The 27,552-nt window shown below is 56.3% G+C and overlaps 1 protein-coding gene across 1 annotated transcript; it reads left to right on the top strand.

Moving 5' to 3' along the window:
* Positions 346–26,918, top strand: CARD10 (caspase recruitment domain family member 10). Its single transcript, XM_018048310.1, has 21 exons — positions 346–442; positions 604–855; positions 1,704–1,841; positions 4,081–4,406; positions 8,516–8,707; positions 9,618–9,773; positions 10,376–10,501; positions 11,568–11,759; positions 13,420–13,554; positions 13,899–14,014; positions 14,820–14,848; positions 15,297–15,420; positions 20,745–20,904; positions 21,329–21,437; positions 21,884–22,127; positions 22,313–22,382; positions 23,412–23,514; positions 24,592–24,750; positions 24,845–24,960; positions 25,407–25,519; positions 25,748–26,918. Exons 2-21 carry the CDS (start codon positions 621–623, stop codon positions 25,986–25,988), a joined length of 3,084 nt encoding a protein of 1,027 aa, XP_017903799.1. The 5' UTR covers positions 346–442; positions 604–620; the 3' UTR covers positions 25,989–26,918.

Raw genomic sequence — 27,552 nt, 5'->3', positions numbered from 1 at the left:
TGCGAGCGGCGGACTGGGCGCTGAGGAGCCGACGCCGTGTGCCCAGTGCCCCGTGCGCGCGGGAAAAGGTGTGTGGCGGCGCGCTGGAGGCTGTCAGCGTGCGTGTCCCGCCGGCGCCGCCCCGCCCCGAGGCCGGGCAGGTGTGGGCGGGCCGCCCGGACCCTGCCGAGCCAGGGCCGGGAGAGCCGGCGGGAAACAGGAAGCGGGGGGAGGCGCGCGGCGGCCGGACGGCAGGGAGCCGGGCTTGCGGGCGGACGTGCGGGTGGCTGGCCGTCCGGACGCTTGGCCCGGACCCGGGCGGCGATGTGGGGAGGTCCGGGCAGCCCGGGCGGTGGCGGGGCCGGGGGCGGGGCCGGGGGCGCCGCCGACCCCGCCCCCCTGCGCCGGAGGAGCCGCCGCCCGAGCGCCGACCCGGGAGTGCGAGGCGGCTCTGGCGTGCGGGGTGAGTCCCGGGGTTTCGGGGGCCGGGCATCCTCCGGGCGGACGGGGAGCGGGAAGCCGGGGGGATACGAGGGGTCCTGCGGACGACGCCCGGAGCTGGGATCGGTCGGCGCACCCCGCCCCCGGCGTCCGCGCTGACCCTCGCGCGCCTCTGGCCCGCAGACCCCGAGGACGCGGCCATGCCGGGCGGAGCCGAGGCTGGGGAAGCCGAGGAGGAGGCTGGGGCCGGGTCCGGGTCCGAGGCGGAGGAGGACGCGCTGTGGGAGCGGATCGAGGGCGTCCGGCACCGGCTGACGCGCACCCTCAACCCAGCCAAGCTCACGCCGTATCTGCGCCAATGCCGGGTCATCGACGAGCAGGACGAGGAGGAGGTGCTGAGCACCTACCGCTTCCCGTGCCGTGTCAACCGCACCGGTGAGCCGTGGGGGGCGCGGGGTCGGGCCTGAGCGGGCGGGGCCGGCCTTCCCTGGGGCCTTCTTGGGGCCGACCGGCCAAGGGCTCTGATCCCCGGGACCTTGGTGTCCACACCGGTAGGGTGGGATGGTTGCTGTGTCCGCCATCCTGCCTCCTTTAGCGTGTCCCCGTGTCCACACCGCGCCTGGATTTCTCTCCCGCCTCCTTGGCCCACCTTAGAGTAAGGGGGTGGCTGTAGTTGCGGTTCAGGCCGGGCTTGGGACCTCCCGGTCACAGCTGGTGGACTTGGCCTCGTTCCTGTGTCCTTTGCTTTCATAGGTTCCCCCTGTCCCCCGCTTTCTGTGTGTCACATACTTCTCGGAGAGTTATTTTTCTTTATTTTCCCATCCCAGTTTTTTGAGGGTGCCTTCTCCCGTAGGCTGTGCCCCTGAACGGAGCTGGCGAAGCAATGAGGGTCTGATGGTGGAATTTCAGGCACTGGTCAACGGGATAGATATTTTGGTTTGCCTTTGAGGATGGAGGGGGCTTTTCTGTGCCGTTGTAAAGGCAGGCTCTGTTTGCTGGCCCTGTATCTGTGCGGAGGGCAGGCAGGGGCTTGAGGTGCTGTTGAAACACACTTGCCACTGGTGATGGTGGGCGAGTGGGTCCTGATTCTCCTGGCTGCAGCAGACAGGCTATCTCCTCTGGTGTGTTGAGTCAGGCCCCAGTGTGTGTCACTGGTTCAGAGATCTGGGGAATGTGGGCCCTGGAGTAGTCGGGGGCGGGGGCGGGGAGCAGAGGGAGAAAGCAGCTAGGCGCTGGGGGCAGCCCTCACCTTGACCCTTGGACACCCACCCCTCATTCTCCAGGGCGCCTGATGGACATCTTGCGCTGCCGGGGGAAGAGGGGCTATGAGGCCTTCCTGGAAGCCCTGGAGTTCTACTACCCCGAGCACTTCACACTGCTCACTGGCCGAGAGCCTGCCCAGCGCTGCTCCATGATCCTCGGTGAGTGGGTCTGCTGTGGGTGCTAGCAGCATGGGTGCCAGCGCAGATTCCTTACCCCCTCCCTGTGAGGGGGGCACTCCCATTGTGGCCATTGAACAGGCAAGGAAACTGAGGCACAGAGACAGCTGAAACTGTCTGCCCAAGGCCTCCCCAGCCGGCTGAGTGTGGGGCTCGGTTTGTAATGCAGTTAGAGTCTAAATTCAGAGCCCACACACTTAACGTAGCTCTTTACCCCTGAAGTTGTTCTCAGACATGTATGTGGCCGACAAGTACCAGTTGGCAGTTTCTTCTGTAAAAAATTCAAACATGCCATGAGATGAGAATAAACAGCAAAGATCTTTACTTCTTCTGTCAGCTCTTCTCTGCTGGTAACACTTTGACAATTATGCACACACGCACACACATACACAGGGGATCATCTTACATGTCTTGTTCTGTATTTCATTTTTTCTTGGAACAAGTGATTTTTGTGATTCATTCCCCCCCCACCACCACCAGTGTTATTCTGTTATGCTTGTTTTTAATGACTGCATCATGTTTGTTAGTAATGTGCCATAGTTATTTAACACATCCTCTATTGATGTGTTATTTGCAAATATTACAGTGTTGGGAACACTTTCTAGATGCATCTTTGTGCACATGTGTGTCTCAGGAGAAGTTCTGAGAAGTCATATTTCTTAGAGAATGTGTAGCTTCCCTGGTGACTCAGTCTGTAAAGAATCTGCCTGCAGTGCAGGAGACCTGGGTTCCATCCCTGGGTTGGGAAGATCCCCTGGAGATGGGAATGGCAACCCACTTTCAGCATTCTTGCCTGGAGAATCCCATGGACAGAGGGACCTGGTGGGCTACAGTCCATGGGCTCGCCCAGAGTTGGACATGACTGAGCGACTAACACACACACAACATGGGTCCCTCCAGCAGTGTATGAGCACCCTTTTTGTTATACCCTCATTCATCCTGGGGATCATTTTAAAATATTTTTTGTGGTTAGATATATGAAAAATAATATGTTGTTGTTTTAAGTTTGCACTTTGTTGAGAGATGTACTCAGCTTACTCAACAGGTTAGTTAGCCTTGGGCAAATGGCTTGACATTTCTGTGCCTGGATTTGTCTGTCTTTAAAATGGGTGCAATAAATAGTACCTACCTTAAGTGTTGTGAAGATAACATAAATTAATATACATATGTAGCACTCTTGCCTGGAAAATCCCATGGATGGAGGAGCCTGGTAGGCTGCAGTCCATAGGGTCGCTAAGAGTCGGACACGACTGAGCGACTTCACATTCACTTTTCACTTTCATGCACTGGAGAAGGAAATGGCAACCCACTCCAGTGTTCTTGGCTGGAGAATCCCAGGGATGGCGGAGCCTGGTGGGCTGCCGTCTATGGGGTCGCACAGAGTCGGACACGACTGAAGCGACTTAGCAGCAGCAGCAGCAGCAGACCATGGAGTGGGACAGACCAGAGTGGGACACAGCTGAGTGACTAAGCACAGCTCAGCACAAACATAGGAAAATATGTTCCTCATTGCATATCTGCATGCATACATGCTCAGTTGTGTCCAACTCTTTGTGACCCCATGGGCTGTAGCCCAGCAGTCTCCTCTGTCCATGGGGATTCTCCAGGCAAGAATACTAGAGTGGGTTGCCATTCCCTTCTCCAGGGGATCTTCCCAACCCACGAATGAAACCCAGGTCTCCCGAATTGCAGGTAGATTCTTTACTGTCTGAGCCACCAGGGAAGCCCATGAATACTGGAATGGGTAGCCTATCCCTTTTCCAGGGTATCTTCCCTACCCAGGAACTGAATTGGGCTCTCCTGCATTGCAGGTGGATTCTTTACCAGCTGACCTATCAGGGAAGCCCTTTCCTATGTTTACCAGTCATTTTTTGCTTGGGAATTTGCAGTTTGATAGTTTCTGGTCATATTTTTATTTTGTTGTTTGCTATTGATTTGTAGGAGCTCTTTATATAGTGTGACTCTGTGTCATGTGTTGGATTTTCTCCTACTCTGTTACTTGTGTTTTAACTTTGCTTCTTACCTCTGTCATCATTTAGAAATCTCTTATAGTTTTTTTATTTTTGCCTTGTTTAGGAAGCCTTTCCCTGTCCTCATATTGTAAAAATGGGTTCCAATATTTTCTTCTAGTGTTTTTCCAGTTTGGGTTTTTCTGTGTGGTCTGCCATCTTGCTGGATTTTATTTGCCTGACCCGACTTTTCTCTGCCCTGTCCTTGGCAGATGAGGAAGGGCCTGAGGGCCTGACCCAGTTCCTGATGACAGAGGTGCGGCGGCTGCGGGAGGCTCGAAAGAGCCAGCTGCAGCGGGAGCAGCAGCTGCAGGCCCGGGGCCGGGTGCTGGAGGAGGAGCGAGCAGGGCTGGAGCAGCGGCTTCAGGAGCAACAGCAGGCTCAGGAGCGCTGCCAGCGGCTGCGGGAGGACTGGGAGGCTGGGAGCCTGGAGCTTCTGCGGCTTAAGGATGAGAACTACATGATCGCCATGCGCCTGGCACAGCTCAGCGAGGAGAAGAACTCAGCCGTGCTGCGCAGCAGGGACTTGCAGCTGGCGGTAGGCCCTGGGGAGGTTGGGGTGGGGTGTGCTACGGGAAAGGGGCAGCTTTGCAAAAAATGATGGTAATATGGTAGCCGGCTGGTGTCCCAGAGCCACCATCTGCTGGCTACTGGTCCATGGGCAAGTCCCTTCTCCACCCTGCGCCTCAGTTTTCTCATCTGAAACATGGGGATATTGATAGTGCTTATTTCATTGAGTTATGACTGTGGTTCTCAGCTGGGGTTGATTTTGCTCCTCCTGCCCCTAGCAACTTTTTAGCCATGTCTGGGAACACTTTTGATCATCACAACCTGGAGTGTGTTACTGGCGTCTAGTGAGTAGAGGCCAGGGACACTGTTAAATGTCCTTGGAGCCCAGGAGAGCTCCACAACTAAGAACTGTCCAGTTCTAAAGGTCTGCAAGTGCTGAGGCAGAGAGACCTTGAGGTAGAAGTATTCCTCAGATTTAAGATACAGAATTTAAGACATGTACGGGGCCTGGTGCAGGGTTAGTGCTCGAAACCTGGATTGGTCAGCCATTGTTATCGATATTATTAAGTATGACTCTATGCTATGTAGGTTACACGCATCACATCATGTAATCTCACAAACATACCACGTACCACGTTCTTGTTTTGAAGTACAGACACAGGTGTAGATTGTAAAGGGACTTGCTTAAGGTCATAGAGCAGCAAGTGGCACAGCCCGGATGTGAATCAGGGCTGCCTGGTGCCCCTGCTGGCTTCTGCCTCATGACGCTGTTCCTCTTGCTCCCATCCAGACGAAATCTCACCCAGTTCTCCCTATAAGTGAACGAGGCCATGCCTCTTACAAGCTGAGAAACTGAGCCTCTTTCTTGGTGTCTCGTTGGGTCTTCACATGGGGATAAAGCTGGGATTTTACCGCTGCAGAGCGCTGTCTCAAGGATTTGACAGTGCCTGCGGCCAAGGCAAGAGATGCAGGGTTTGGTCCCTGGGTGGGGAAGATCCCCTGAAGGAGAAAATGACAACCCACTCCAGTATTCTTGCCTGGAGAACCCCATGGACAGAGGAGCCTGGTGGGCTACGAGTGAAGTGACTGAGCACACAGGTGGCACACAGTAGGCTGTCCTTGGCAGTACTGCACAAGGTTCCACTGGGGGATTTTGATGGTGGGATCTGAAGCCCCCTGACCCCATGAGCCTCAACTGTGGCTGGGGCACCCCAGGGGGTGAGAGGTGGCCGTGGACAGTAGGTCGCATGTCCACAATGAGCGTGTTTAAGTGTGAGAGCACTGGTGTGCTAGAGCCTGTGACTGTGGGTGCCATTGCGGGTTGGGGGGGGCATCTGGGGAAAGGAGTCCTGACTGGGGGTTGTTGAGGCCCCAGGTTCATGGACCCAGGCTGCCAGGCCCACTTGAGCCTCAGGTTCCTCATCCTTGAAGTGGGAGGTCAGGGTGCAGTGACATCATAGCAATATAGCATCGCCTGTGTAGTAGGCATGGTCCTCCGGGCTTGATGTCCATCAACTCCTATAATTTCCTGGGAACTCCACTGGAATGGGGGTCAGGTAGAGCCCTGTTATTATCCCCATGTATGAATGAAGAAACTGAGGCACAGACAGGTTGGTTGGAGTACTTTCCCAGGGTTCCAAGATGGAGAATTTCTGACTCTACTCTGGGCACTGCTGGGAGTGGGGCGAGGTGAGGAAGGAGCCTGGTGGGGAGAGCCTGCTCAGAGAGGACAGTGTGACGGCCACTGGTCCCTGGGTGCTGGGAGGGGCTGTGGCCAGCACAGTTTGTCTCGCCTTTGGGTTGCATGTGATTGTAAGTTGGGTCTGCTGAAGTGGTGGATATGTGCATGTGACTGGGTGGGGGGTGCCTTGTGTGTGTGTGCACCTGTCTGGAGCCTCCTGGGGTTGGGTAGAGGGATGATGGGGTGTTGGAGGTTCCCTGTGTGTCAGCATTTCAGCTCTAGGTGCTGAAATGTGCACAGCATGTGTGTGCTTAGTCACTCACTTGTGTCCAACCCTTTTGCGACCCCATGGACTGTAGCCTGCCAGGCTCCTCTGTTCATGGAATTTTCCAAGCAAGAATACTGGAGTGGGTTGCCATTTCCCTTCTCAAGGGGATCTTCCTGACCCAGGGAATCTTCCTGACACAGGGACCAAACCCAGGTCTCCTGCGTCCCCTGCACTGCAGGCGGATTCTTTACCGCTGAGCCACTGGGGAAGGTCTAGGATGGCCCTAGGGGTAAAGAAATCTGCCAGTGGGCAGAGAACAGCTGCTTTTTTTCCGGTTTAGCTGGTGGAGGGTAAGGGATGAAATTCAATTAATAGATAAGCTTTTCTTTAAATGTAGCTACTGTACACTTGCCTTAATTTATTGGAGCTTTTCTGCAATTAACAAAGGCTTTGCAGGTGGAGATGAACAGAGCAGCTGATCATGCTTTTTCCTGGCAGCTTGGGTTCCCTCCCCCCCAGACAGGTGTGTGGTGGCTGTTATTTAATACTGTATTTTATAAGGTGCAAATTTAATGAGCTGTTATTTCTAAGCAACATAAACTTAGAGGAATGAACGCTATAATTTTGTGCTAAGTGAGTTTGTATACCAGGATTAAATGCATCTGTTATTTCCTGGTGTTCGGCGGAGACTCCCAGGTGCCCTGGCTCCTGAGCTCATCTGGGAAGCCTGCCGGTCTCGGGTCAGGCAGGAGGTCGGGGTGTGTGGCTGTAGTTTGCTGGAGAGGGTGTGACCACATTTGCCCTTGTAACTAGCTGTCTTTCTCCAGCGGCTCACAAAGCGGGTTTTGTGAGGGGAAAGGAATGTGAGAGTCATGAATTTCTTTCTGAGTCCTCTGCGGAGGAGGAGTGGGCTGTTAATTCATGGAACTGCCTGACCCAGTCTCCAGATCCTTGCGTGTGTGGGGTGGTGGGGGTTGGAGAATGCTATGCCAGGCTGTGGAGGCTGGGAGGCTGGGAGTCCTTTCCAGGCAAGGCCAGGGTGCTCCTAGGGCACCAGACATCAGCATGCCTGAGTGTAGCCCCAGAGGTCACTGTGTCGTTTTCCAACAATGACTTCATTTCGTGGCCTGCCACCTGCTGCTCCTCACGTCGCTGTCTAGCCACCTCAGACCCCACATGAATTTGGAAAATCACTTGGGCTAAGTACACTCATAATCCAGCCAGCTGCTCATACATCTCTGCCGTGGCCACCACTCAGCCACCCACACAGCCCCCTTGATCAGTTTCTGTCTGCCCACACTGAACTGGTAACAGTGGGGGGAGGGATTTTATTCAAAGCTGTAAAAATAGCCACTGTTACACCCCCATCAGTTCTGTAGTTTAAAGGCGTCTGTCCACCTGCTTTCTTGTTTGATGCCTGCAATGACTTTGGGAGGCAGATGGTGGAGCAAGAGCAGGGGGATTGAATAGGTCCATTTTACTGATGGGGAAACTGAGGCCCAGAGGAGGTAAGTGAGTTGCTCAGGATGATGGAGGGTAAAATGGTACAATTGAAACCTGGACCCCAGATTTGGAATTTGTGTTGGGAGTGAACCAATAGCATAACCATCCCTCATGGAGGCTCTGATAGGAATATCTCTAAGGGAGGATCAGACTCATGGCTGTTCTGTGCATGTATGTTGAGCAGGGAGGCTTTCTGAGGGGGGACGTCCTGGCTCTTGGGCTGGGGGAGACCCTCAAAACTGTCTTCCTCCTTATTCCCCTGGGAGATGAGGAGACTGAGGCACAGAGAGGGGCCATGACTTGCTCAAGGCCACACGGAGTTAGAGGCCGAGCTGGGCCCAGCCCCTGGGTCCTCCTGTTCTTGGTGCAGCCCTCCTTCCTGTCCATTATGCTGGTGCTGAGCTCAGTTGCCTGTGCTCAATGTCAGAACTGCAGGACAGACAAGTGTGTTGTGATCTGGCCCATCCACCCACAAGTCCTTGAGGCAGATTCCCCTGGGAGGGTGGCTTGGCCTTGTCATATTGGTCCAGCCTGTTGCTTCTTTGTAGACATGTCCAGGAAGGATACCTGCTTGGGCCCCTCTGGGAATGGGGGAGGCACCCTGGACTGCAGGAGCGGGACCTCTGTCTGCCCTCTGGCCTGGCTGGTGCTCCCTCCCTGAGCTGACCCGTGTCCTGGGCTCCAGGTGGATCAGCTCAAGCTCAAGGTGAGCCGGCTGGAGGAAGAGTGCACGCAGCTGCGAAGGGCCAGGGAGTCACTCCCTGGGGCTGAGGAGAAAGAGAAAGAGCCCGACAGTGCGGATCTGGTTTTGGAGCTCCGTGCTGAGAACCAGCGGCTGGTGGCCTCGCTGCAGGAGCTGCAGGAAGGCCTGCAGCAGGTACGGGGGGAGGGGAGACCCTCCTGCTCACTTGTCCCCCTGAGGCCTGGAAAATGAGGATTCTAGATCCAGGGATCTGAGATCTGGCTGGCCTCTTAAGCTCTTGAGTGGAGGCCCTCAGCTCTCCCTGGGTGTTGAGTCTGGGGTCTGGGGCTGGGGGAGGGGGGACTCAGGAAGCCTCTGAACTCCTTGAAACTGATTTTGTGCATCTGATTTTGTGTGTGAGCGCTTTTTTGGGCAGTGGGCCCCCAGTTTTCCCTGGATTTGTAAAGGAGTCTGACTGTGGAAAGGTTGAGACCTCTGAGGTCTGGGTGGCCCCAGGGCTTGCTCAGTGTCCTGTGGCAGGTCAGGGACAGCATGGGCCTGCCAGCTGGCCATCACTCCTCACAGGAAGTTGGGGAGGAAGCTAGGGCTCTAGTGTATTTTATAGGGTTGGGGGTGTCTAGCTAGGGTGTGGGTCTGGGGACTGGATCTTTGGCCCATGGTCTCCCTGCCTGGGCCAGGCTCAGACCCTGTGAAAACCCCTTGTCAGGCCAGAGGAGGAAGGTAGAAATAGGTCTTGGAAATATTATCCATCTTCTGTCCTGGCTAGTGGGTTGGGGCCAGAGCAAGAGAGAACAGGCCTGGTTCTTGTTGAGGAATAAGATCCTGGTCCAACTTGTCCAAGCACGCCCTCATCCACTTACCTCATTTGTACCCCAGATGCTCCCTGGAGGGTGGGCAGAGCTGCTGGGGCCACACCCACTCAGCAGAAGGGGAAGCCGGAGTTCAGAGAGGCCAAGGCTCTCGGCCAAGGGGGCAAAGCTAGTGGGCTGGGCCTGAGGGCTATGTGTTCCCCCTCACCCTACACTCAGGATGGGCCCGGAGCCAGGGCTGAGGCAGCACTGAGCTCTGACACCCGCCCCCGCAGGAGGCAAGCCGGCCAGGGGCCCCAGGCTCCGAGCGCATCCTCCTAGACATCCTGGAGCATGACTGGCGTGAGGCGCAGGACAGCCGGCAGGAGCTGTGCCAGAAGCTGCATGCTGTGCAGGGGGAGCTGCAATGGGCCGAGGAGCTGCGGGACAAGGTGATGTCCACGTTCCCCATACACCCCCTGCCTTGCCCCACTTGCCTTTTAGCTCACAGCCTGGGGAAGCTCCTGGGGAGTTGGGGGTGGGGGAATGCGCATCCCCCGTTTACTTCAGCCAGCTTTCCCCGAGCATCTGCTGTGTGCCAGGTCCCGTGCCAAGAGCTGTGCATTCGTTTGTTCTCAAATATGTGTTGAGGTCCATCTGTGAACAAAACAAAGGTCCCTTCTCCTGGGGGGACAGATTCTAGCAGGGGAGACAAACAGGACGCTCTATACGTAATCCACAGTCCCTCACTTCATGTCATGGAGGGTGATGAATGCTGTGGAGGAAGCGGAGTGGGTTAAGGGGGCAGACTGCAGTTGCAATGAGGAGGCCCAGGTGGGTTGGGATGGGTTGTTGTCCCCATTTTACAGATCAGGCAGCTGAGGCCCAGTGAGGAGATGTCAATTAGCAGCCCAGGCCACCCAGCTGGGGAGGTGGGCATTCATTACTGGGGCTCAGGCCTTTCCCTGGACCTGCTGGGCTCCTGCCCATGGTCCCCAGCCCTGGAGTCTGACCCGGGTGTGTCCCATCCCGCTCCACCCTGCTGCACCCACAGTATCTGCAGGAGATGGAGGACCTGCGGCTGAAGCACCGTACGCTGCAGAAGGACTGTGACCTGTACAAGCACCGCATGGCCACCGTCCTGGCCCAGCTGGAGGAGATCGAGAAGGAGAGGGACCAGGTGAGCCCTGCCTGCTGTGTGCCCAGTCCTCGTTCCCATCCAGGGGAATATGGGGAGAGGCAGGTGGGACTGGAATCGCAGACAAACAGTATACTGGTCAGTTTAGGATGGGGCATGTAGGCCAGGAGAAACAGACAGGGGACCTGAGCGCTGATGTATGCCAGCCCTGCCCTCTCAACACATCTGCCTCGCTGGGCTCCTGGGACAGGTATGAAAGCTGGTGTGGGTGGTCTTTGCATCTGAATCCTTGTTCTCCTCACATCAAGAGTAAGGCTTTCAAATGTTTGTTGGTGAAAAGATTCTCAAAAGTTCTGGCTCCCAGGCCCTGGGTACCAGTCCTTCACCTCCTGAGGGGTGGGCCAAGGCCCCCAGCCCTCCTCGTCTGAGCTCCCCATGCAGCGGGGAGGGCAGCAGGTTTTGTCCTTGTTCGAATCCCTGGAATCCCTGGAGCAGTTGGCATCTACACATGAGCCTTGGGGGGCCTGGTGAAAAAGCAGATTTCAGGTTTCAACCCCGGTCTGGGATGGTCCCAAGAATCTGCACTTCACCTGGTTGCTCCTAGCCCCTGAGACTCTCACCCCTGCTCCCTCTGAGACAGTGGGTGGTAGATCCCCATGGGCATGGACCCAGCTCTTGGGCACCCTGGTCTACATTGTGTGGAAAAGTTCTTTGGGTGCACTGGGCTGGGTTTTGAACCCTGGAGGCTGGGAATAAAGTCCCCCATACACAGTGTGTCCCATAGAAGAGTTTTGAGTTGTTTCTGGGAAATGGTACGAGCCTGGACTCTGCAGCTGTGTCTCTGCTGGCTTGGTGTCCCTGCCTGTAAAATGAAAATAAGGAGGCTCTCTAACTTGAAGAGTTAGTGTGAAGATTAAATGAGCCAATATTTAGCACAGGGCACAAGCGTGCAGGAAGTTCTTAATAAACATTAGCTGCCGGTCCTGTTGCTACCCACCCCGCCCCCCCACCCCCTGGCCTGATCTGAGAGGTCAGAGGCCAGGACAGCTAAGCTAGCATGTCACCTTCGGTTCCTGGTCCCAGTTCCCTCCTTGCCCACTCTTGCCAGGCCATCCAGAGCCGAGACCGTATTCAGCTGCAGTACTCGCAGAGCCTCATTGAGAAGGACCAGTACCGGAAGCAGGTCCGAGGCCTGGAGGTGGAGCGGGATGAGCTGCTGACGGCGCTCACGAGCCTGGAGGGCGCCAAGGCCCTGCTGGAGGTGCAGCTACAGCGGGTCCAGGGGGGGCCCCATCTCAAGGTGAGCAGGGTCAGGAGTCCAAGCTGGAACTCTCGGCCAGAGTAAGACCTGGTGAGAGACCTCAACCAGGGGTGGGGACGTGGGGGACTCATTGGGAGTGCTCACCTGGGCCTGGGAAGATGCAGGCTCTGAGAGGAAACATGTGGGTCCTGGTTGGAGTCATCATTCGAGGTCAAGAACATGCCAGTCTTGGAGGGGGCTGTTGGCCAAGGTGGACAAAATGCAGCTCGGATGGGTGGGGGTTGGTATATCAGGGAACAGGACAGGAGTGTAGGGCCCTCCGGGTTTCTGAGGTTACACCTGGGGCTCGAAAAACAGTTTGAAGCTTGTCTTAGCATACACTTGGAGAACCCCAGCTCCCTGAGGGCTGGTGAGCATCTTAGAATGCAAAATGTGTGCCCTAGAAGTTCCTCAGAGACCGACTAGTACAGCTGCCTCATTGCACAGGGCCCAGAGAGGGTCAGAGGCTTGCCCAGGATCACATAGCTGTCCAACAGTGGAGCCGAGCCCCCAGATCCCTTATAAATCAGACTCTGGCTCTCAGATCTCTGTCAAGATAGGAAAAGAAAGGCTTTTCCTATTTTGTGTGTGTGCTTAGTTGCTCAGTTATATCTGACTCTTGGTGACCCTTTGGACTGTAGCCCACCAGGCTCCTCTTTTCATGGAATTTTTCAAGCAAGAGTGCTGGAGTGGGTTGCCATTTTCCTCCTCCAGGGGATCTTCCTGACCCAGCGACTGAACCCACATCTCCTGTGTCTTCTGCATTGCAGGCGAATTCTTTACCCACTGAGCCATCGGGGAAGCCTCTTTCCTATCTTGGGTTTGCTTAAAGAGGATCAGTCCACCAGGAGTGTACTACCTAAAGAAACAGAACAAAAGAAGCATAAATCTGTGATTTTTGACTTTTAAATATCCTCAGTGGCTTACTTTGCCCTAGAAGTCCTACAGGGTGGTTCCCTTAGTTGTCTACCTCGAGCCTGGTTCTCTCAGTCTCAACTTTTTTTTTTTTAATTAAACTTTTTGTTTTGTATTGGCATATAGCCAATTAATAATATTGTGATGTTTTCAGGTGGACAGCAAAGGGACTCAGCCGTACATATATGTGTATCCGTTCTCCCCCATACTTCCTTCCCCTCCAAGATGCTACAGGACATTGAGCAGAATTCCACATACTGTACAGTAGGACCTTGTTGGTTATCCATTTAAAATATAGCAGTGTGTACATTGTTGATCCCACACTATCCCCTAGTCGCAGCTTTTTGATTCCTAGAATGTGTCAGTCCTGCCTCAGGCCCTTTGCTCTGACTGTTCCATCTGCCTCCCCGACTTGAACACGTACTTATCCTTGAGTTCTCAGTTCTAACCACACTTTCCCTGGAAAACACTTTGATGGCCCCCTGGCCGGGTGGGCCCTTTGAGTGCCTTCCCCACCCTAGGTAGCTTCCTTCCCAGCTCTTTTGGAAGCTGAGCCTTAATTCCTTCATCTGCCTGCTTGTTTATAGTTTGTCTCCTCCACTAGGCTGTGAGCTCCATGAGGGCAGGAATGCAGCTCCCTCCTTCCCCACGTCATCCCTGTTTCCAGCACTCGGGCGTTGAGCAAATGGTGGTGGCTGGCCCCGGCCCAGCGCTGCTGACCGCTCCCTCTCCTTTTCCTCTCCAGGCCTGCGCCTCTTCCCATTCCCTGTGCTCCAACCTCAGCAGCACCTGGAGCCTCAGCGAGTTCCCATCCCCGCTGGGAGGCCCAGAAGCAGCGGGGGAGGCGGCTGTCGTGGGAGGGCCCGAGCCCCACACCTCGGTAAGATGCCTGCCCTAGCCCAGATGTGGGGGGTACAGTGGCCATCATATTATTACTGACACACAGGGGGCTCTCCAGTTTGCTGACCATTCCATTTCCCATGAGAGGAAATTGAGGCCCACAAAAGCTAAGCGCCTTGTTGAAACTCCCAAAGAAGCTGGCTCAGTGCTGGGCCTAGGCTCGGGCGCCAGGAGACCTGGGGAGCCATTCACATACCAAAACTTCGCAGAGCCCGCCTGTCCACTCTGGACTCAAGTTCCTGTCTGTGAAATGAGCACAAACTTGGCACAATGAGCTGTGGGCGGGTGCTGTGGGGGTGACCAGGCCCTGCTGTGACTTTGCAGGAGGAGGCCATGGACAACGAGAAGGAGATCAATCGCCTCTCCATCCTGCCCTTTCCACCCAGTGCTGGCTCCATCCTCCGCCGGCAGCGAGAGGAAGACCCTGCGCCCCCTAAGAGGTAAAGGAAGAGGCCCGGGGTGGGAGGTTACTACTCTTGCCTCCCAGAATCCCTGATGCCAGGGTCAGGTCTAGGCTGTCACCTCCCTTTGCTGCCCTTAAATGACTGGAGCTATGGAAACCCAGGTCCCAGGAGTCATATGCGTAACCAAGGGGTTAAGACAAGGTCAAAGGGCAGAGTGGGCTCAGTCCCTGCTGAGTACCCTGACATAAGAGTCACTGGAGGTTAAGCGTCAAAGAGCCTTAATCCAGGGGGAAGCCTGGGTGTTCAGGACTAGGAGACACGGAGGAGGTTCTCAGGGGTCAAGGATCTCAGGCAAGAAAGGCTGCAGGTTCAGGCAGCAGCAGAAAATGGGGGCCAGATAAACTGAGCCATATGATTGGTGCCAGGACTGAGGGCGGGAGATAGCCTGCCACCTGGCATGTGTCCCCCGTCATTGGCTTGATGTAATGAGTGAACCCGCCATGATGAGTGTGCGATGGGAAGATCATGGTCTAGTGTGGGAGGCAGACCCTGGAGCTACAAATGACAGTAGAAAGTGGAGTTGGGATGAGGCATGAGAGGTCAGGGCAGGCTTCCTAGAGGGAGAGGCGTTACAGACCAGAAGGGGTGGCCTTCTAGGTGGAGGGACATGGGCACAGTTGCACGGTCAGAATATTAGCGTCTTGCCCTGTGACTTTAGGAGTCTAGCGTGCATGTGCTTGGGGGTTGCCAGACACTGGGGCAGCACGGGCACAGGAGCAGGGGGTGGGGCTGGATGCCCACCGCGCTCAGTGCTGGCCCCTCCCGCCCTCTCTCTGCCCAGGTCCTTCAGCAGCATGTCAGACATCACAGGTAAAGGCCCCGGGGCTCCCCGGGGAGGGCTCGTCTGGGAACCCACCTGAGGCCGGTGCTACCTATGCTGCCCTTGGCCTGCGCCCCCTCCCTGAGGCTCTGCTGTCCCCTAAGCAGGGAGGCTCTGCTCAGGAGGCCCTGGGGGAGTTGATTCCCACCTCTCATCCTGAGCCCATCCTGATCCTCTCTCCTGGTCTCAGCTGTGCTCTGTGGAGCTACTCAGTTCCAGCCCGCCCTCCACCTTCTTCCAGGAAACTGAAGGGTCACCCTGCTCGACCCAGGCCCAGCCCTGAGCCCTGTGAGTCCAGTGTGTTCCCAGGGCCTCCAACCTGCCAAGGTCTCTGGGCCCTGAGCCATCTCTGGGCTCAAGGGGCTCAACCCCTTCTCATGGACCCAGCCCTCCCTCCCTGGTCTGCTGGCGCCCCTGAACCTCACCCCTCCTCCCCAGGGAGTGTGACGCTCAAGCCCTGGTCCCCGGGCCTCTCCTCGTCCTCGTCCTCCGACAGCGTGTGGCCTTTGGGAAAGCCGGACAGCCTTCTGGCCAGAGGCTGTGGCCTGGATCTCTTCAACAGGTACTGCAGTCACCTGCGGCAGGGTGGAGCTGGGGGGCTGGTCCGGATCCCCAGAGAAGGGTGAGCAGGGGTGAGGTGGGAGGGAGCAGCAGAGAAGCCCTTGCTCATGCCTCTGTCAGACTGTTGGGTTTTTGCACAGAGGCAGACGTTGAATTCATATGCTGTCACCATTGTCTGGGAGGCTTGGGCTGGTTGTTTCACCTCTCTGGGCCTCAGTTTCTTCATCGGGGTAAAGGGCACAGCAATGTCTTCTGCAGGTGGTGTTTGGAGGCTTAGGATTTGTGGCAGCCAAGCACCCTGCTTTGCCAGGCGTGTGGTGAGTGCTTGGTAGGTGGCAACTGTTACTTGTACTGCGTGCCTGTCCCTGCTCAGATCTCCCAGCAGGACTGAGCCTCCCAGCAGACTTTGTGCTGAGGGTGGGGTGGCGTGGTGGTAGTTTGTCATTTGTGGCTCCCTGCAGCTGAGCTGGCCCCATGCCCACGACTGGAAACACGAGCCTTGGCGGCTCCCAGCATGCTGCAGGCCATGTGCTCTGTGCGTTTGGGTGGGTGCATGGCTCTCCTGGTCCATGATCTCAGGAGGACAGGCGATGGAGGAGGCTGATCTGATTATGTGGCCTATGAACGCAGCCAGGAGAGAGCAGGCCAGGAGGGCAGCTGGGTGATATGGAAAGAAGAGAACAGAGGCTGTCCAGGGTCAGGCCTGGCGTTCGGTGGTGACTGGAGCGTGAGGGCAGGGAAGGGGGAAGGGGGAAAGATGAAAGTCGAGGCTAGGGCAGGCTTTGTGAGTCAGGCTGGAGAAGTGTGGTGCTGTGCACCCTGGGAAACCTGGGCGGCGAGGGGAGGGGGGATGGTGCTTAGCTATTACTAAACGCCAGGCCGGCTCCTGGCTGCTTTACAACATTCCCTCTGTCCTGGGAGGTAGGCTCTATTATGATTACCCCTTTTTTATAGAGGAGGAAACTGAGGCTCAGAGAGGTTAAGCGACTTGCCCGAGGTCACACAGCTAGGAGGTGCCAGGGCCAAGCTCCAGAATGACCTGACCAGATTTGGGTTTTGGGGAGGGCATAGGAAGCACTGAATGTCAGAGCTGGAATGTGGGGATGCTGCTTACAGAGGACAGGTCGCTCAAGAAATCAGGGCAGAGCAGCACCGGGAGCCTCCTGCCTCCTGGAAGCAGCTTGGCCAGGCCCCTGCCCCCACTCTCACGGTTCGGCACAGGGCCCAGTGTGACATTGTTTCTCACTGTGCAGGACGTGCTTCTGGGGGAAGGGGCGGAGGCACCTCCCTTCCTGCCTGCCTCGGCCCTTCCTCCCTTCCTCTGCTCAGGCCTGCAGCAGGGGTCCTGGCTGCTATCCAAGGGCCTCCGCCACAGAGGGAGCTGGAGGTTCTGGCCCATGTGATCATGGGACCACCTTTGATGCCCACGCAGTTCCTGGGGAGGAGGGAGATGGGGGAGGAACACATATTGAGGGGTTGGGGCAGGGTTGGGGGACTGAGAGAGAAGGGGGTGGTGGACTCATGGGGGTTCAGGGATGTGCGAGTCCTAATGGACTGGGGAGCACTGTTTGCACATGGCCTGGGCTGGAGGCAGGGCTACAGGTCAGAGCACAGGCGGGATCCAAACAGACTTGTGAGCCAGCTGAAACCCTGGCTCTGTCACTTGCTACTGTGGGGCCTTGAGCAACTCGTTTAATTTCTCATTACCTCAGTTTTCTGCTCTGTAAAATGGGCTCGCAGTAGTACCTGTCCCTTGGGGTCATTGTGGAGGTTCTCATATTCTTACTAGAGTGCTAAATGCAGTGCCTGGCTCGTAGTGAGTGGGAAATTAGCTCTTAGTTATTGTTGGTGCTGTTGTGGCTTAATCCTCGGAGTAGCCCTGCAAGCCCCATATACAGATGATAATGAGGCTCAGAGTCAGGAATGTGTCCCATGGCCACTTGGTGGTGGAGCTGGGGATTCCAGAGTCCCTTCCTCTCGTCACAGCTACTTGAGTTTTTAAAAAAACTTTTATTTGTTTTTGACTGTGCTGGATATTCATTGCAGCACACAGGCTTTCTCTAGTTGCAGTAAGAGGGGGCTACTCTCCAGTTTTGGTGTGCAGGCTTCTCATTGTGGTGCCCCCCTCTTGGAGCTCAGGCTCAGTAGTCGCGCACAGGCTTAGTTGCCTCATGGCATGTGGATTCTTCCCAGAACAGGGATCAAATCCGTGTCCCCTGCCTTGTCAGGCAGATTCTTAACCACTGTACTACCAGGGAAGTCCCCACTGAAGCTGCTTTAACCTCCACCTGTGTTGAGTGCTCCCTGTGTGTTGGGCGTTGTAGCTCTTTGGTCTCCCCTGCCCCTCTTGGCTCCCAGAACCTTGGGCCAGGACGGAGGATGGTAAGGCAGGTGGAAAAGAATGAAAGCGACATGTTGGGTGGGGAGGACACTGGGAGAGTATTGGGGTGTTATCTCCTGGGAAGGGCCATACCTGCCCGCTCTTGTCACAAAGACAGGATCTCCGGCATTGGCTGACCTCGCACAGGGAAGGTTGGGGTAGGTCATTGTCTAACTCCACCACCCACCAGCTGTGTAACCCTTGGCCATTGTAACTTCCCCTGGCTTCAGTTCGCCTCTTCTCTTATGTTGGGGTAATAACAGATGGCTTCCGTAGGGTGGTTGGGAGGATTCAGTGAGGTAATCTGTGTGACACGCTTACATCTCAGCTTCATAGGTCCTTGACCTATGAACCTAGGGATCTTCCCACAGTGCCCTAGGGTGTAGGGCAACACTCACCCAAGCCACCTAACTCATGATGCTCAGGGTTGGCAGAGTGAAGGACTTGGCCCAGTTCCTGTTGTTCCCCTGTGACCTGACTCCTGAGCTGACACTGGGGGATAGGATTGGGAGCCCTCTCCTGGTGGATGGGGACCCGCATCCTTCCCACAGGCAGGACTGGGATCAATTAGATCTTGTTGCCAGAAACCTAAGAGCTCCTGAGAGGTTGGAGCAGGTAACCCCTGCCCTCTACCATGTTCCTTTTTCTTCCCCACCCGCTTGTCTGCTGAGGTCTGAGTCTGAGAGACCTGATCTGGATCCTACCCTGTGAGCCCCCAGGTAGTAGCCTGGGGCTGTGGAGGCTCAGAGAAGTCACTTGGTCCCTCAGGAAGGTGGGCAAGGGCATCCTGAAGGAGAGGATGCCCAAGCTGGGTCTCTGAGCCTGAAAAGGTGAAACGACTAAGGAATTGCCCTGATGCTGGAATTGCAGGGAGGGGGCGTGGCATGCAGGCATGGGTAGGGATTGAGCAGATGGACCTGGAGGGCCTGAATGCAGTCTTCTCACTGGGCCCTCAACTGGAGAAGCCAACAGTGGTCATCTGTCTGTGGGTTTGAAATTGGGTGAGGGGAAGCTGGACCACAGAGAGGTGACTTGTCCTGAATCACAACTGGTGATAGTGAATGTCTAGTTTTTATTGGGCACTGTTCAGCAACATCCAGTGTTTAAACTTACTGAGTTGTACAACGAGGTAGATAGACACAGATGGGACTGCTGAGAACCAGAGGCCTCCTGGCCCCAGAGTTCCTGCTGATGCCCTCCACACCATGTTTCTCAAACTCTTCGCTGCAGGAGAAATCCAGTACAAGTGCCTGGAACAAAAGGGTCACAGGAAGATAGTTGGATTTACTTGAAGGGAGGCAGGCTTGTATTTTCTGTTCCATTCCATTCAAAAACAGTGCTGGTCATGACCCAGTGAATTTCATAACCCATTTAGTTGGAAAGCCCTGGAGCCCTCTGGTTTCCACCTCTACCTGCATTATCTCTATATTTGTCTAAGCCTCACACCCACAGTGGGAAATGAGTGTCATCATTGTCCTTGCTTTATGGATGTGGAGATAGAATCAAGTGGCCAGCTCGCTTACAAAGGCTAGAGCACAGTTAGTACTGGGGTTGCAGCTGATAGCTGTGGCTTCAGCCATTGGGCAGCATAGCCAGGCCCAGCCTCAGGCCTCCCATCTCTGCCCAGGCCTTTCTGTGCCCAATCGATATGGCCAGGACAGTCCCGAGGCTGAAGGAGCCTGTAAAGGCAGCCCAGATGTCCCCAGCACCCATGTCTATCCCTAGCCCCTGGGTCTTGGTCCTCTATGTTGACTGAGGGGGCAGGAGCCAGGCTAGACTCCCAAGGGCCAGGGTCTTCCCCTGCATGGGTACTGATTGGGTTAAGGTCTTTGCAGCCTTGCCCACCCTGGGCAGGCAGCAGGGGGCAGTATGGCTGTGTGGCTGAAGCTGCCAGGGTAGATGGGGAGGTGAGTGAATGACCAAGCTTTTCCTGGGCTCCCTCTCTATTTGGGGCACACCCACAGAGCCTGACCTCTCCCTTTCCCTAGAACCATGGAGGAGGGGTCATGGGGAGACTTGTGGTCAGTTCTCTCTGAGTCTGGCCACAGGGCTTCACCACTTCTCATCCAGGGATAGGCAGAGTCCTCCTGGGACAGGGATTTGGTGACTCTGTCCTGACGGTCAGTGGTACCCACTGACCACCAGAGGAAGGTCAGATACCTTCATTCCTTGCCCTCCGTAGGCTGGCTCCAGCTTGCCTTTCCTGGGAGCTGTTTCCCAGGATGTTAAATTAGTTAATTAGGGCAAGGAGTTTAGCATGGTGTCTAGTCATGGGAAGCACCCAGTAAGTGTCTGATGCTACTGTTATTATTGTTGTTATTAAATTCTTCTGCATTGTGTCCTATTCTCCACACTTCTGCCTATACCAGCTCTTTGGTCTGGAACCATAGGATTCTGTCTGTTCCAGAAGTACTTCTATTCTTCACCCTCATATAGCCTAGCTGCTGCTTCCTCTGGGAAGCCCCTCCCTTTATGCTCCTACTGCCAGCAGTAACCATCCTTGATCTGTTATGATTTAAGGGTGACCTCCTGCCCTAGACTATGAGCATAACAAGCTTTTATTAGTCATCTGCCAGATGTGCCAGACACTTGTGATTGGTGGTAGGGATCCAGAGCCAAACATGATAGAGGGCTGATTCTCAAGGCATTTTATTGAGGGAGGAAACCAAGGGGAAAATAGAAAAACAGGGTGCTCCAGCAAGAAGCTTCACCTCACTGTGTGCAGGGGTTTGAGGGTTTTGGGAAGGAGAGGTTGCTTTTGACCTGAACAATGAAGGATAAGCAGAATTTGCCAGGCAAAAAGAAGGGAAAGAGCATTCCAGCGGGTGCAGTGGCCTGGGGTGGCAGTCTTGGCATCTTTGGGGCATCACTATAGTTCTCCAAGGATATTGAACTGAATCAACATACTGACTAAACGCTAATTCATCTCCTTTCTCTCTGCTCAGGTCTCTGGCTATCCGAGTGTCTGGCTGGAGTCCCCCGGGGGGACCTGAGCCCCAGGACAAGGGCCCAGATAGCCTGTCATTCCTCGGGGACAGCTGGTCTGGGGCTGTTGTGCGGAGGGTGCTCTCTGGGCCAGGGTCGGCCAGGGTAGAACCAAGAGAGGTGAGGCCCCGCCCCTCTGAGCTGGGGGGTGGAATCGGTATATTAGCTGGGGCTGGGCACCCTCTGATTGGTGGATCTAGATCATTGGGCGGAGTTTCTGGAGATTGGTCGAAGCAGAGGCGGGCTCATCGGTTAGCCCCGCCTCAGCCAGCATTAAGTGAAATCTGATTGGGCAGGGGCTGGGAGGTGGGGCAGACTGATAGCACCTGGACAGATCCCCACCCTTACACGTGGGAGAGACCAGACTGAGCCACGCTGGGTGGGGAGGCCAGTTGCAGGGAGCAGGGTCTGGCTGGGCACGCACCCTGTAAGGTGGGAGCATCAGAATTTTGAGACATGGTCACCCCCACACGCGGTGTTCTTCGGCCTCAGGGCTGTCCTGGGAAGCTAGCTCAGTTCCCTCCCTGTCTGGGTTTTCTCCCAGCCAAGGGCAGAGGCTGCTGGTTTGGAGGGGGCAGGGCTGGAAGGCGAGGCCCAGCAGAGAACCTTGCCCCGGAAACAGACGTCCACGCTCCCACTGATGGACTTCAAGGGTAAACCTGGCCTGGGGCGGGCAGGCACTGAGGACTTAGGAGTCCTGGAAGGTCAGAACTGAGGGCTCACGAGAAGGTTCCTCCAGTCCATAGTGTGGGTGGGACAGCCGCGGCCTGGGAGGGGGATGCCTCGCCTCCTGACTCCTGTTACTGCTCTTCCCTTCTACACCGCTCTCCCCTTGCTAGTTGTCTCTTCTTATGCTCTTCCTCTGTCTTGTCCTCAGTAAGCAACTTACAGTGAAAGGAGCTCTGGATAGGAGTCCAGGAACCTGGGTTTGGGTCCTGGTTCTGTCCCCAGTGGGCTTGGTGGCTTGGGGCCAATCCCCTCCCTCCCTGGGCCTTGGACTCTCATTTTAAGAAGGGGAAGGTATGGCCTTTCTGAGGTTAATGCTTGACTTTCTCCTTCCCTTGTCCTTATTGCTGCCCCCTGCCTTGTCCACACTCAGCCTGCCAGTCCTTCCACGAGGCCCTGGATGCCTGGGTGAAGGAGCCAGGAGCTGAGCCCTTCTACATTCGAGCCAACCTCAGCCTGCCTGAGCGGGCTGACCCCCACGCCCTGTGTGTGAGAGCTCAGGAGATACTGCGCCTGGTGGACCCGGCATATAAGCGACGGCAGGAGTGGTTCTGCGCGCGGGTTGACCCCCTCACCCTGCGAGACCTGGACCGGGGCACCGTGCCCAACTATCAGAGGTGACACAGCCTGCGGCCCTGGGAGCCGGGACTGGGATGGGGGACTCTCGGCCCCCTCCCACAGTCCCTCGCCGTCCTCTGGGACAGGATTGGGGGAGGGGGCTGGAGGAGAGAAGGTGAAGAACTCCCCACCTCCCTGCAAACTCATGACATGACCTCCCTTTTCCCCCACCCCCTCCCGCCAGAGCCCAGCAGCTCCTGGAAGTTCAGGAGAAATGCCTGCCATCTAGCCGACACCGGGGCCCCCGCAGTAATGTAAGCTGGGCTGCGGAGGACAGGGTGAGGGCTTCGGGAGGGGGAGCCAAAAGGGAGAGGACAGGCTCCATTCTCTGGAAGTTGGGGGAGGAGACCCCAGCCACTTGGTTGCTCATCTTCTTGGTGAGCATTTTGGTTGCATCTTCACCTAGACTTGGTTGATCCTATTCCCAGCGTGTCCATCAAAGAGAATAGCAATAGGGCTCCAGTCCAGGTAGTTGACAGGGGGAAGTGAGGCATTGTGCCCGGTGCTCAGAAGTATGGGTGGCATGTGGTGAGCACTTAACAGAACAATAGTCACACTCCCTTTTCTGATCCCTGGACCATGCGCCTAGGCAGAGCAAGGCTCGGAGAGGTTAAATATTTCAAGAGACCATGGTACTAAAGAGAAGGTGGAGAACCTGGGCTTTAGAGCCAGGCCTCCAGAGTTTGCATCCCAGCTCTGCTCCTTCTTTGCTGTGTGACCTTGGCCGACCATCTGACCCTCTCTTGAGGCTCTGTTTTATCATCTGTAAAATGGGGAACCCTTACCTGTCTTGTGGGTTCATGCATGTGGGATCTAGTGAGCATTTGTCCCATTGTCACGTTATTTAACACCTGTCAACTACTGATATCCATGGGGTCGCAAAGAGTCAGACATGACTGTGCAACTGAACAACAACAACCACGATTGTTATAATTAGCAGTGTCGATTTTGGTGTTTCTATATCCATCCTACACTGCTGATTAATTGGAAGAGACCCCAGAGTTTGTCTCTTACATCTTATTAGGTCCTTCTTGGCCTCGATTTCTGATCTGTAACTTGGGGGCAGACCTAAGGCTCTTCTAGCTCTGACTAGCTCTAGCAGCCTTACTTCCCTGGATTCCTAGTAATGGTCACCCGCCTCTGTCTCGGGGGCTGTACTGAGCCAGGCGGGGGCAGGGGACAGCCAGATAGAGAGGGGGTTCTTGTGATGACCTGCCCTTTCTCCCTGAGGATGGGACGGAGCTGAGCTCTCAGGTGCCCCTCTTTTTCTACTCTCTCACCAGCTAAAGAAGCGTGCCCTGGACCAGCTGCGACTGGTGAAGCCCAAGCATGTGGGGAGTCCTCCTGGGGACTCCCCAGAGCAGCTGCTGCTGGAGCCCTGCTCAGGTGCGTGCCCAGGTGCAAAGGTGCAGCCATTGCCTACGGGCTCCAGGAATGTGCCCATCTGGGTGTCCTTTGGCCTTGGTGTTCCCTTTGGCCTTGAAGGGCTTGTGGGAGGGTTCCAGTCAGGGGCAGGGTGCAGGCCAGGGACCTGGTGGGAGATGGGCCACGAGGATGGAGGGAGCTGGTGTGTGTCCAGGTGTGACCAGGGGTGAGGCACGGGCAAGCATGGGCCTGTTTTTGTCTGGCGCAGTGTGCACAGCTGTGCCTTTTGCCTGAGTATGGTGGCAGGTGCCGTGATGGCCCCAGAGAGAGTTCCTGGAGGAAGGAGGATGGGGGGTTAGGGGAGCCCAGAGGAACAAATAGCAATTCTGAGGGTAAGTCTGGTTAGGTTTCCTGGAAGGGAGATTGTTTGAATTGGAGCTTTCAAGGATGAAGACTCCATGCGAGGCAGAAGGCAAAGACTCAGAGGCATAGCTGTGTGTCGTATGCTTGGAGGACACGGAGTACAGCAGGCACATAACTCTTGTCATGCATTGTGCCAGAGGGGAGTGGGGAGGTAGGAGGGGTCCCTGCCCACCTGGGAGCTTGGGAAGGCATGACCTAGGCTCTGACAGGAGAGTTAACTGGGCCACCAGGGTATGCAGAGGTCCTGTGATTACAGCTGCTGATCTGTGAGGTCAGAATAGAGCTTGTAGTGAGGGGATCTGTGGCTTGCTGCCTCCCCAGCTCCGGCAGGGCTGGGTCACCCACGTGGAGGATGTGGCCTTCTTCCTGAGAGTTGTGGGAAGTCACTGGTGCATTGAACACAGGGGAGTTACAGGATCTGACTTCAGCATTGAAGCCTGCCTCAGCTGCCAAGAGGAGAATGGCCTGTAGGGGGCACGGGTGAGGCCTGGGATGGGGAGGAGGACAGTCCCAGTGAAGTCCAGCAGCGGGTGTTAGGAAGGGAAAGAAGATAAGGGCCTTGAGAGGAGGCCCTGGGGTTCTGAGTATTGAGGGGGCTGGCCATCCCAGCAGCGAGGAGCTGGGTCCCTGCCTGCACCCTCATCTCGTCTACATCCTGTCCCCTCCCATGCCCAGAGCCAGAGCAGAGCCTCAAACCCTACAGCCTGGTGCGGCCCCTGCTGGTGTCTGCCCTGCGGCCTGTGGTGCTCTTGCCTGAGTGCCTGGCGCCCCGGCTCATCCGCAACCTCCTAGACCTGCCCAGCTCCCGTCTGGACTTCCAAGTGTGCCCAGCAGGTGAGCCTGCGCACTTGAAGATGGGAGGGCAAGGTGGTACCGTGGGGCAGTCAAGCCCACTGGCCCTTCATTTGTGCCTTTCTCTGCTTTGCAGAAAGCCTCTCCGGAGAGGAACAGTGCACACTGTCAGCACCCGGAGCCCCCAAGGCTCGGCCTGCTGCCCCTGGTCTGGGCAGCAGGATCCGTGCCATCCAGGAGTCTGTTGGGAAGGTGGGTGCTTGGGGTGGGGTATGGGGGTGGTGCCCTCTGGGCCCAGGAGCAGAGGGTGACCCTGGGCAAGCCCCTTCCCTTCCATGGGTGTCTTTGCACCTGTGAAATGGGTAGCCTGGGGCACTCTGCCTCAAGTGGCTCACCCTGGAGAGTTTGGCTGATACATCTGATCTGTTCATCCTTGTCTCAGACTTGCCGCTCCCCTGGGAGCCACCTGGGGCTGCCAAGGGTGGGGTCAGCGCCCTCTGCAGATCAAGGTCTAGGGAAAGTGACTTATTTCCCTGAGTCTTGGGCTTTCCCTTCCAGTTCTTTCCTTATTGCCAAGGTGGATGGGGAAGCTGAAACCTGTAGGGGGCTGTGTTATGGGGGCCCAGTCACGGGGCAGGGAGGCTAGGGTCTCTGGCTTGGGAGTAAAATGTAGCCTTGACCACCCCTACCCTGAGAAGAAGCACTGCCTGTTGGAGCTGGGTGCTCGGGGCGTGCGGGAGCTGGTCCAGAACGAGATCTACCCCATCGTCATCCACGTGGAGGTGACTGAGAAGAATGTCCGGGAAGTCAGGTGAGTTGGGCCAGGAGGAGGGGTGGGGACCCTGCACTTCCTCCTGTTTGGATGCCTTGCTCTCTCTCTCTCTCTCCATCTCTTCGTTTGCCTTCTGTCTGTCACTCTGACTGCCTCTGTCCGTCCTCCCTCTCTGACTCTCCATGTCTTAGTCCATTCCTTTCTCTCTGTCTCACTGTCCGTCTTCATCCCCCACTCTGACCACGGCCTGCTGTCCTCTCTTGGCAGGGGTCTGCTGGGCCGGCCGGGCTGGCGGGACTCCGAGCTGCTGCGGCAGTGCCGGAGCTCGGAGCATGTGCTCTGGGCTCTGCCCTGCTCCTGGGTGCAGGTGCCCGCCCACGAGTGGGGCCACTCAGAGGAGCTGGCCAAGGTGGTGCGGGGACGCATCCTGCAGGAGCAGGCCCGCCTCGTGTGGGTGGAACGTGGCAGCACCAGAGGCGGCGGCAGCAGCAGCAGCAGCGAGGCCTGAGGGCCCCCCTGGAATGCCTGCACCTTCCTCCCTCACTCCAGAAGCCACCAGCAGGGACCCTGGTATCTGCAGTGGAGCAGTGTCCTCCCATCCTGAGCCTTCCTCAACCCTGGGACTGTTGACATGGGGCCCTCGGCTGTGGGCTCTCTCACCCACAGGAGCCCCTGGCCAGAGCTCCCTCCCACCCCTGGACTTGCTGCTCTGGGCCTTCCCCTGGCCCTGTGTCTCCACGGACCCTTCTCGTGGGTCTCAAACACACATCTGTGTCCTGTCCCTCATGGCGCTCCTCAGAGCATCTGCGTTCTCAGTCCTGTGCGTTGGTTTGCACACCCAAGATCCCACAGGGTGGACTCGAGTCTGCCCCTCCCCTCGGCTCACAAGGTCTCCTGGCTCCACAGCCTCTAATTTTTTTTTTGGCCTCACTGTGTGGCATGCAGGATCTTTGTTCCCTGATCAGGGACTGAACCTGTGCCCTGTGCAGTGGAAGCACAGAGTCTTGGTCGCTGGACCACTGGAGGAGTCCTCCACAGCCTCTTCTGTTCACAGGAGCCTCTGAGCCTGTCGTGTGTGACACCCACCCATCCAGCTGACATTTCTTGTGTTTACCTCCACGGGGGCGCTGTGGCCTCCCCAGTCCACCGTCACCTGTGACCCTCGTGTCACATGTGTGTCTGTGGTTCTCCCCTGTGTAAATGTCATGTCCCCACCCCCGTGACCCTTAGGCACTAACCCGCGTGTGTTCCTGGTGAGCACACTCGAGGACCATGTTCTCACAGCACCTGCGCCCCTCCCTGTCCTGCCTCTCAGAGGGATGGCTGGGGAGGGGGCCAGCCACTCTGTTACCAGAATGTACAGCTTGTGGATTTTTAATGGGCTTTTTTTCCCCTCAGAAGCTGCACATTATGGAACATTAAACAGTTTGTCATAGAAGCTGGTGGCCTTTTGCTTGCTTGCCTCCCTGGCCTGGGCCCCCTTCCCCTCGTCCCACTTGTTGCCACCCCCAGCTCAGGTTGATGCCACCTTTCAGGTTCCTGCTCGCTCATGGGGAGGGTCAGATTTCTCTCCTGACTCATCCTGGAGCTGCCTACCATCTGTGCCGGCATCACCTTACCTGCCCCCAAATGACCGGAGAAGGGCCCCACAGATGGGCCACCCCTGCACCCAGCCCTGCCTGTGTCTGATCATCAAAGAGATGTCTCCTGGAGAGGGGATACCTAGCCAGCACGGTCGGGTCTTAGGCTAAGGGGCTCGGCCACTGAATCCAGAAGACTAAGAGCAAACCGTCAGTCAGTGTGCTACCAAGCCCGTGAGACTGCTTCACTGTGGAGAGGATGAGAACTTCCAGTGGGAGAAATCTAGGCAGGCTTACTGGAGGAGGTGTTGCTTGAGCTTGGGGTGTGGGATTCCTTTCTTCAGGAAGCACGTAAGGGACTCACATGCCTATGTTGTTCCTGGTCCTCCTAGGACTCTCCTCAGTCACAGTGATGAACTTGGGCAGGCTCCTGGGAGTTGTGGGGAGTGGATAGACTAGGTGGAGGGAACCTCAAGAGCAATGGCTCAGTGG

This window comes from Capra hircus, chromosome 5 (assembly GCF_001704415.2).
Source record: "Capra hircus breed San Clemente chromosome 5, ASM170441v1, whole genome shotgun sequence".
In the NCBI taxonomy this organism is placed as follows: domain Eukaryota; kingdom Metazoa; phylum Chordata; class Mammalia; order Artiodactyla; family Bovidae; genus Capra; species Capra hircus.
This window is presented reverse-complemented; position numbering and strand designations above follow the sequence as displayed.